Source organism: Lathyrus oleraceus, chromosome 3, assembly GCF_024323335.1.
Source record: "Lathyrus oleraceus cultivar Zhongwan6 chromosome 3, CAAS_Psat_ZW6_1.0, whole genome shotgun sequence".
Lineage (NCBI taxonomy): Eukaryota > Viridiplantae > Streptophyta > Magnoliopsida > Fabales > Fabaceae > Lathyrus > Lathyrus oleraceus.
In genome coordinates, this window is record NC_066581.1 from 368,667,065 (window position 1) to 368,677,108 (window position 10,044).

The following is a 10,044-nucleotide window of genomic DNA, read 5'->3' on the forward strand; positions in this document are numbered from 1 at the left end:
ATAAGCATTTATACGCTGGATTAATATCCATGACTTGGAAAGTAATTGGGAGTATGTGAGGGCCAATCAATATGGGCAGGTCTACCTCTCCAATCACGGTTCTCCGGGAACCATCAAAAGCTTTCACTATCAAGGCACTGGGCTTCATGGCTGGTCCTTGATAAGACAACTTGACAAGTGTTCTCTTTGGCATCACATTCAAAGAAGATCCAATATCAACCAAAACTCTTACCAAAGCATCACCTTTTCACTTCACTTAGATATGGAGAGCACGATTGTGATTTTGTCCATCCTCAGGTAATTCCTCTCCACTAAAGCTTAAAGTATTGTAAGCTAGGATGTTTACAACCACCCCATCAAACTGGTCTACTGTTATGCTTTGTGTTACATGAGCTTGGGAAAGCACCTTCAACAAAGCCTCCCTATGGGCTTGGGAGTTCAATAACAGAGACAAAATAGAAATCTTAGATGGTGTTTGATGCAGCTGATCCACAACCTTGTAATCACTTCTTTTTATCAACTTTAGGAATTCAACAACATCTTCAGATTGGACCACTTCGGGTTCTTTAGCAGGAGCTATAACTGTAGATTCCTTGGCTGGTACTTGAGGAGTCACATTGAATTCAGGTGTATAAATTCGACCATTACGGGTCATTCTGCTCATTCCTGCAATATTGGTGACGTCTTTGTTCACAATTTCTGACACTCCACCGTATTTACTTCCTTCAACGATCTTATCCACAACGGTAATATCATATTTCCAAGGCACAACTTTGGTTCTTTCATATGGAAACAACGTAGGCATACAGATCACAACAGGTGACAGATGACTATTCACAGACACCACTTTCCTACTATAGTAAGAGATTTCAACCGGGCCAGGTAGATTAAAACAAGGTTCAATTACTGATACATCTTCATTCTTTGCAACACTGGAGATTTTAAGCACTCCTTTTTTCATCAAGTCTTGAATATTATCACGTACTATCTGACACCCCCTTGGGTGTGTGGCACACTCTTCATAGTTGTCATGACAAACATCAATTAGGCCAGCTTCCACCAATCGGGCATGGAATGCTACCATAGGAGTTTTAACATCATCAACCTTCTCAACCATAACACCATCAGAGGCATCTTCAATCACGTTCACTGTAGGGTCTCCATGGGGGGGAAAAGGATTATTCTTCACGTTTAGTCCGATATCCCTAAAAGACAGAATCTTGCTATCAATAAGCTCACAAACCCTATGCTTCAAAGCATAGAAACCCTCTAGGTCATGCCCGAGAGCACCCTCATGAAAAGGACAATGTGTGTTAGGGTTGTACCATGGAGGCAAACAATCAGGTGGAGGTCCCATAGGTCTAGGAACCACCAAACCTTTTTGCAACAGAGAGGGATAAAGCTCAGTATATGACATTGGTATTGGATTGAAGGTTACCCTATCACCCTGTCTCCTGTTTTGATTTTGAGCATTTTGTCTTGGAGCTTGAGCTCTCGGCTATTGATAGGTAGGAGTGGATGGTGCTTGCTAATAAACTGGGGGAGTAGGAGCACGTTGTTGAGCTGGAGCTGGTCGATAAACTAGAGCTGGTTGATATGTCTGAGCAGGTTGTTGATTGAAGGCGGGCGTCACAGCGGGTACGTACGGTTGTGGGGCGTACTCAACGAGATATATATGTCGCTGATATGGAAAAGGTTGTTGAACATACTGCTGTTATGAATATTGTTGTTGTTGTCTTCTTCTTGGGGGAGCTCTTCCTTGGCCAATAGACACAGTGTTGGTTTCACCTTCATTCTTTTTGGGAAACCCTCCAGAGAACTTCTTCAGATTATCACTCGACGCTCCGACCGCAACTACAAGTTTACCATTTCTCTAGCCATATTCAACATGATTTCCTATGGCAACAAGCTTAGAGAAACCCAAGGAAGCACTTCCAACCATCTTCTCATAGAATTGGGGTTGGACAGTGTCAATGAATAGTTCATCAAGCTTTTTTTTGGCAAGAGGTGGTTCAACTTGAGAGGTCAGTTCTCTCCATCTCTATGCATATTCCTTGAAGGATTCGTTATCGCACTGGAACATGCTTTGCAGTTGTCTTTTATCAGGCGCCATGTCCATGTTGTATTTGTAATGTTTGATGAACGCATCTAATAGGTCTTGGAAACATCTAATCCTACTTTGATCTAGACTCAAATACCATTTGGAAGGAGCCTCACTCAAGCTATCTTGGAAATAGTGGATTATCAGCTTGCCATCTTCCACGTGAGAAGCCATTTTACGGTAATACATGATGAGATGGCTTTTTGGGCAAGTATGCCTCTTAGATTTGTCAAAATCTAGAGTTTTGAACTTAGTCGGAATCACCAACCCAGATACAAGGCATATTTCTTTGGCAGCAGAACCAATGACGTGGTCTCCTTCCAATGCTCGAAACTTCTTCTCAAGGACTTGCATGTTCTCTTTCACTTCTCTGAAATCTTCAAATCTCACTTCATCACCACTAACGGTTGATTCGAAAGTCGAATATAGATGATGTTGATCTTCAAAATGCAGAACATACCTAACATAGGCAACTGGTGGAGCAATAGTATGGACGACTGGGCGTGCATCGGTGTAAACTGGCAATGACACAGCTTGTTGGACAAATTTCCCCATGGCATGCACTACCTCTACTCTAGGGATGAAGTCGTAAGGTAACCCATAGGGAGGTAGGGTTGAAGGTAAAGACCTCTGAAGTTGAACTTCGACTGCTGGGCCCGTGATCTCCAAAATCACAGTCGCTTGTGGAGCTTCAAATCTGAAAGTCAAAGCTTCGAGCATTTCTCTCATCTGGGACATGCCCCCCTTGATTTCGTCTAATTCAGCTCTAACTCGAGCACTTTCTTGCTCTTGTTCAGCCATCCTTTGTCTTGCTCGGGCGCGAGTATTGTACGGGTGTTGAAGATTCAGTGTGAAACTGGAGGAAGAAAGGACGGAGTGAGACTCTATTTTGAAAATGTATGAATGCATGTATGGATGCATTTTGTTTGCAAAACTCTTGGTTAGTTTCGATTATTCATTTCAAAAATGCCACAACATTTGTTAGCAAATATTTAAAACAATAAAGCAATAAAACACAATAAAATGAAATCCTAAAAGCGTTTTTTTTCCATTAATTTAAAACAAAGTTAAAATAAGCGCCAATGCCTACGACATACAGGCCTTCCGAACCGTAGCAAGGTCGGTAGTCAGCCCTGTAAGACCCCAATTTTGACCCTAAGATCCCTCATGCTACCTCATCATATGCATTAGCATTGGGATCATACCTTGGCATCCTCCTTACTCCTCTTTCATTGGGTTTGTTTTGGGAGAGATTACCAAGCACTATGTGATTGTATCATACTTGTTATTTTATCATATACTAACTAAAATACCAAAAATATATCTTTGCATTTGTCTAACTCTTTTGTAGGTAGGACATGATCACCATTGATCTATCAAGTTCACATCTAGGGTTTAAGACCCTCATAGCTAAGAGCACAACCAAGGAATAATCCACAATGGTTCTAGACATCATATATGAGTCCCCATTATCTTTACATGTTATTTTGATCAAGATTTCTTCAAGAGATTGAAGTTGGTTTGCCTTGGAAACCCTAGTTCATCTGAGTATCTTGAGTAACTTCTTCAACAAGCTTCTTCACAAATTGATCAAATTTCTCAAGGGACACTTCAAATTTCATCATCTTATGCATCTATAACCTCCCATGAGCCTAAAAAGTCAAGAGAATTGCAACTTAGCAAGTTGGTTGATGGTAGTGGGCCAGATGAATTCATCTGATCAAAACTGGGATCTCCTAGAGCCTATCTCCTACATTTTTCATCATACGAAAATTATTCCAAGAGTAAAGTTACTCTAAATGGCATTCCAAACAACTTTCATGTTGAGGTCTAGAGCTAATTTTGCTTGGAAAGTCATTTTTTTATGTTGAAACATTATAGGTCATTTTGTCTAAAATTATTTTTTGGATCATTATTAATATTTTTCATGATTTAATTGATTTTGTGAATATTTTTAATTATTTAAAACTACTTTTAAGTTTCCAAAAATTCTGAAAATTTTTCTCCAAGGTCCTTTGACTTTGTTTGACCTATGATAAATCTCATGGCCATTTATTTGGTGTTTTGATGAGGTTTTAGGAAATTGACCAACCATATTTAATTTAATGCATTATTTTTAATATTTTTAATTTATTAAATGCCAAATTAATTGTGTAGGGCCATTTTAATTGACTTTGGGAGTTTGACTTGTGTTGTTGGGCCTTGGTCAAGGTTGATTTGACTTTGTTAGGTTAAGATCATTGGATTTAGGGGATTGATGGAATGTACATTCCATCTCCCAAAATGAATGAATGATCTTAACTTGGTAAAAGTCCTCCTTTGTCCAATTTGTGTTTGATCCATTCCCCCTCCCTCTTAATCTTATTCCCATTCTTTATGCATTCATGTCATGGACCTATAATGTCTTTATATCCTAAGGCTAGTTGATTGCAAAATCAACATAAGTATGGATGAGATTAGGTCCCCCATTTTGCATATTCTTTTTGTGTGTGGTATGTTTCATGAGTATAATTTATCATACTATGTCTCTAACATGCATTAACACCAAAATTCTATTGCCCAACCTCAAATAGTTGTGACTTCTACACAAGTCCAATTACGATTGCTTAACATAGCGCTAAATTCTAACACAAAAAGGCATAGCATTCTAGTTAGTGAGATTGTAAGTCTCTCCTCTTTCATGGTATTGTGTGGAAACTTGGCCTTTTTTCCTTCCTTTGGAAGATGTCTTGGTTTAAGGATCTATGCTTGTGATAAGTGGGTTGAGTGTTCTCCAAAGAATGACTTAAACAAAACAAAAGCAAAAGCCATACTAACTTCTAACTCACTAACAACTAACATTTAATTTCAAGTCATTTACTTTTAATGCACGTTAATTCTTAAGCCTTATTCATTTACCATTATTCATACCATTCAAGTTGTTTACTTTAATGTCATTTTCACTTTGTCCATTTGGACCATATTGTGTGATATTTTGTGTTTGTATATATTTGTTTGCTTGTGTGGTCTTTTGACCTTAATGTACATAATAAGAACAAAAACCCTAAAAAAATATCTTGTGTGGACTGTTGGTTTGATCTGAGACAATTGGACTTAGAATTTAGGCAACACTCCCTTTGCAAAGGACTTGGCCAATGCCAACTTTCATGAAACCAAATGCTTGTGAATTGAAACTTCATCTGATACAAAATTGAAGGTCCATTTGAGTTCATCTGCATCATGATCATTATGAAGCTGTTATTTTGAACCTATGACTTATGCCATCCTTTGAAGTCATCTGCTACATGGGCAAAACTTGAAGAAGATCATGGAGTTGTTAAGCTTGGATGTGAATATCTTTATTTGATGCCTTGTTCTTCAACTTGCTGTTTGTGTATTAATTGTTATGTGATTCTAAAAGTCCAAGGGGAATTTGGGTTTCTATATGACATTCTTGTTTATTGGATTGCAGCCCATTGGTCAGATCTTTTCAACTCTTAACTTTTAAATTTATGCTTAGGATTAGTCTCTCTATCTCCTCCCCATTTTTTTAAATTCAAAATCTCTCCCTCCTTTTAAAAATCTTCTTTGCTTATGCTTGTCTTTTTCTAAACTTTGACCATTTTGCAAACTAGAAACTTTGGCCTTATGCCATTGCATTTTTTTAACTCGTTTTCTTAATTCTAACTTTGTAAATGAACTTAACCATAATTGAATAAAATTTTCAAAATCCAAAAAGAGCTAACACTCATTCAAACCATTTTTAGGCCCTTGTTCCTTTCAAACTTAAATTTTTGTTAAAAGCAATGCATCCACTTTGAAATTTTTACCACGAACTACGAGGTTTTGATCCCTCATTTTTATGTTGGTACGTAGGCACAAGTCCGAAGGTATTGTCAAACATAAAAATATAATTAATTAATTCTTTTATCACCCCCCCCCCCATTCTATTTTTATGAAAACATCATTTTACATAAAAACACATATGCACACAAGAAAGGGCTCCCTAGGAGTACCTAGGACACTTTGGGTGCTAACACCGTCCCTTTGTGTAACCAACCCCCTTACCTGTAATCTCTGGCATTTTAATAGTTTTGATTTGAAAACTTCTTATCTCTTGGATTTTGTTCGTACTTTTCCCTTTTCTCTTGAAAATAATAAAAGTGCGATGGTGACTCTTGTTTTATTGATGTCTAACTTATCCATAGCTTGATGATTATGAATTTACAGCTACAGAAATTAAGTGGGGACTCTGCTGGGGAGTAGTCTCCAGTGGGTTTAGCCTTCTTTTTTGTGTGTATATAATTGTATATTTGATGTTTTTTATATTTGTTTATGTGATATGATCTGCTTGTTGTGCTTGGTGATCTCTGAGTGGTGAGATAAGTTCTAACCCGAACTTGAGTGCAATTAAGATAGGAGGATGGTATAGTCATGTTCGACTTGTGTGGAGTTATCCTTAACAAGTTGGCTTGAGACCCATCTACTCAGTGGAGACCCTTTTGGAGTTAGGAATGTCACACAAGTTATTTGTGGTTAGGCATTACTATCTCTAATTTGGGGTCCGAGAAGCTGAGGACTGTAGAATATTTAACCCCTCTTGGCCTAGTTAGGACATAGTGCGGAGACTGTTCAAGTGTAGACTTGACAACAGTTGTTACATGCTACTACACTCAGACGAGTTTCTCTTGAGAATATTATGGGTTGATGAGTCAGTCATCCTAACCTATAATATCCGATAGATGGAATTAAGACTCTGGGAACTTTTTAGAACATGATTTACAGGTTTTTATCCTTAGTTCACTCCTTTGGGATGGTTCTTACCCAGACTCCATGCTCGTGACTCACAACAAACCCTTGATTCTTGGTTGATCCAATCAAGTCTTGTCAATATCAATGGAACTTGGGTGTTGATAAGGTGTAAACCATAATCCACCCAAATGGATGATTGATCTTGACAATGACTTGATTCATCCCTTGACCTTTATTTGTTTGCCTTGTGTGTGATCCCTTATTTGTGATTGTTGCATTCATGCATTCATGCGCATCATTACATTCATCACACAAAAATTTCAAGGAACTGAGGTGTTATTTACAAATATTTTCAGACCATGGATTGTGGAAGAAGGAACACTAAGAAATACAGTTTTAGATGTCCCGACTTGAAAGAGTTAAGGAAGCTAAAATCTTTTGTATTAAATCCCTTGGACTTAAAACAAAGCCATGGGAAGCTTCTATCTATCTTATCTGCCGATGTAGTTGAAGGACTTCTGAGTGTGTTCGTTTATTTCTATGACTCTCTCTACCGTTGCTTCACTTTTCCAAATTATCAGCTTGTGCCTATGTTGGAGGAGTATGCCCATCTCTTGGGAATACCTGTTTCTAACAAAGTGCCATTTAGTGGATTGGAAGAGATTCCCAAATCCCATCTTATTGCTGAAACTCTTCACTTGAAGAAGTCTGAGATAAAGGCTCATTGGATGAAGAAAGGAAGATTATTTGGGTTGACTTCTGAGTTCCTCGTCAAGGATGCTACTGCCTTTACTCAAGCCGGTAGTGTGGACGCTTTTGAAGCTATCTTTGTATTGCTTATTTATGGATTAGCTTTGTTCCCTAACATTGACGGTTTTGTTGATGTTAACACCATTGGAATCTTCTTGATTGAGAATCATGTGCCTACTCTGTTAGTCAATATGTACTTCTCTTTTCATCTAAGGAATTCTAAAGGAGGTGGAACTATTGTCTGTTGCGTGCCTCTTCTATACAAGTGGTTTATCTCGCACTTGCCTCAAACACCTGCTTTTGTGGAGAACAAACAATGTCTACGGTGGTCTCAGAGACTTATGTCTCTCACTAATGATGATATAGTTTGGTATGATCCTTTATTAAGCAGTTTGGAGATTATTTATTTTTGTGGTGAATTCTCTAACGTGCCTCTCATTGGTACACAATGAGGAATTAACTACAACCCTGTTTTGGCTCGTCGTCAACTTGGGTTCCCCTTGAGAGACAAACCTAATAACACTTTGTTAGAAGGTCTTTTCTATCAAGAGGGTAAAGATCCACAACATTTAAAGCTTGAAGATTGTTCATGCTTGGCATAATGTGCATAGGAAAGGAAGATGCGAGCTTGGTTCGTGCAATTGTGTAGCTTTGGAAGCTTACACTCTTTGGGTGAAGAAGAGAGCTTTGGAGTTGAAAATGCCTTATTATTGTGAGAGACCTATGTCTATGGTAGTGGTTGAGCCATTAACTCTCCCTAACCAAGATGTAGAGGAGTTGGAAGATGCACTCACCAAGATGAAGCAAGAGAAAGATATGTGGGAAGAGCATTTCCATGCTTTGAGCAGAAAGCATGAGGAGTTGTAGCTCGAGTCTAAGGACAAAGATGAACTTATTGAGCTGCTTGAAGACCGGGTGACTAAGAGATAGAGAGAGCTAGAGGTTTCATCTTCCTCTAGTATGCCTCAACCTTCCATCGCTTGGAAGAAGATTGTTGATCAGCTTGTCCTCGAGAAGACTTAGACGAAGGCTTCTTTTGAGACCGAGATCCGACGCATTCGAAGGAAGTACGCTCCTGCCACCAGATCATCTAATGTTGTTGTTAGGGATCCTTAGGATGACTAGTCTCCTTTTCTCTTGTATTTTGTGTTTTTGGTTTCTGAAATTGTACTCAGTGTAATCCTTCCAATTATATAAATAAAAGAGATATTTTATTGTCATATCAAATTGTTGCAATTATTGTTATATATATATATTTGCAAATAATATAGTAAGTTCCTTGAAAACAAAAATAAACAAGCATTGCATTTCATGCATCATCTGCATAGCAGGTTTCTCTTTCTCCAGATGTCTCATTGGTGTTTCTTCTGTGCTTCAGCCAAGCTGACTCATGGATACAATACCCGCGCCAATCATCTGAAGATTATGGAGCATCTTGAACAATAGAACAAAGACCTGAAGGATGAGATTTCCCGTCTGACTGCCATGATGGAGTCAGTCCTAGCTGCTCAGAGTCAGTCTTCTCCAATACCCGCAACTCCTCCTCCTTAGAGGACTGTCATTTCCGAGGTGGCTACCTCTACCATTCCTGCAACTGCTACTCATTTTGCACCCAACATGCCTGCTGGATTCCTGTGGGGAATGCCGCCGAACTTTGTTCCTGAAGGCTTTGCGCCTACCTTTGCTTCCATGCCGGCATCTAGCCCGGTCATGTCTGTGCCGCCGCCTGTTGTGCATACCCTGCCTCATTCAGAAGACACCATCTATCATTCTGATCCGTCTAAGGGACCTGATGTGTATGAAATGATGGATGAGATGAATGACCAATTCCTTGAGTTGCGTAAGGAGTTGAAAACTTTGAGGGGTAAGGACTTGTTTGGGAAGAGTGTTGCGGAACTGTGTTTGGTTCCAAATGTGAAGATTCCGGTGAAATTCAAAGTGCCTGACTTTGAGAAATACAAAGGGATACCTTTCCACTCAGTCATTTAGTGATATACGCTTGAAAGATAACTACTCAAACCGATAATGATTAGTTTTTGATCCATTATTTTCAAGACAGTCTGACCGGTGTCGCTCTGAGGTGGTACATGGGCTTGGATAGTGCGAGCATCTGCATGTTCAACAATTTGGGCGAGGCATTTGTGAAGCGATATAAGTATAATGTTGATATGGCTCTAGACAGAGATCAGTTGAGGTCGTTGTCTCAAAAAGATGAGGAGACATTCAAGGAGTATGCTCAGTGATGGAGAGACGTTGCTGCTCAGATTACCCCTCCTTTGGAAGAAAAGGAGATGACCAAGATTTTTCTTAAGACCTTGAGCTCATTTTACTATGAGCGGATGATTGCCAGTGCCCCCAGTGACTTTACCGAAATGGTAAACATAGGGATGAGGCTCGAAGAAGGTGTCCGAGAAGGACGGTTGTCTAGAGAGGAGGTGTCATCCAACAAGAGGTATGATAAT

At 39.1% G+C, this 10,044-nt stretch overlaps 2 protein-coding genes across 2 annotated transcripts; both read right to left on the minus strand.

Annotated features, from left to right (window-relative positions):
- Positions 1 to 256: 256 nt before the first annotated feature.
- Positions 257 to 1,417, minus strand: LOC127131320 (uncharacterized). Its single transcript, XM_051060243.1, has one exon. It carries the CDS (start codon positions 1,415 to 1,417, stop codon positions 257 to 259), a length of 1,161 nt encoding a protein of 386 aa, XP_050916200.1.
- A 624-nt stretch (positions 1,418 to 2,041) lies between these two features.
- Positions 2,042 to 2,902, minus strand: LOC127131321 (uncharacterized). Its single transcript, XM_051060244.1, has one exon. It carries the CDS (start codon positions 2,900 to 2,902, stop codon positions 2,042 to 2,044), a length of 861 nt encoding a protein of 286 aa, XP_050916201.1.
- Between the last annotated feature and the right edge of the window lie 7,142 nt (positions 2,903 to 10,044).

Coding starts and splice junctions, on each gene's coding strand:
- LOC127131320 (XM_051060243.1), bottom strand. CDS start 1,417: ATGTCATATACTGAGCTTTATCCCTCTCTGTTGCAAAAAGGTTTGGTG.
- LOC127131321 (XM_051060244.1), bottom strand. CDS start 2,902: ATGGCTGAACAAGAGCAAGAAAGTGCTCGAGTTAGAGCTGAATTAGAC.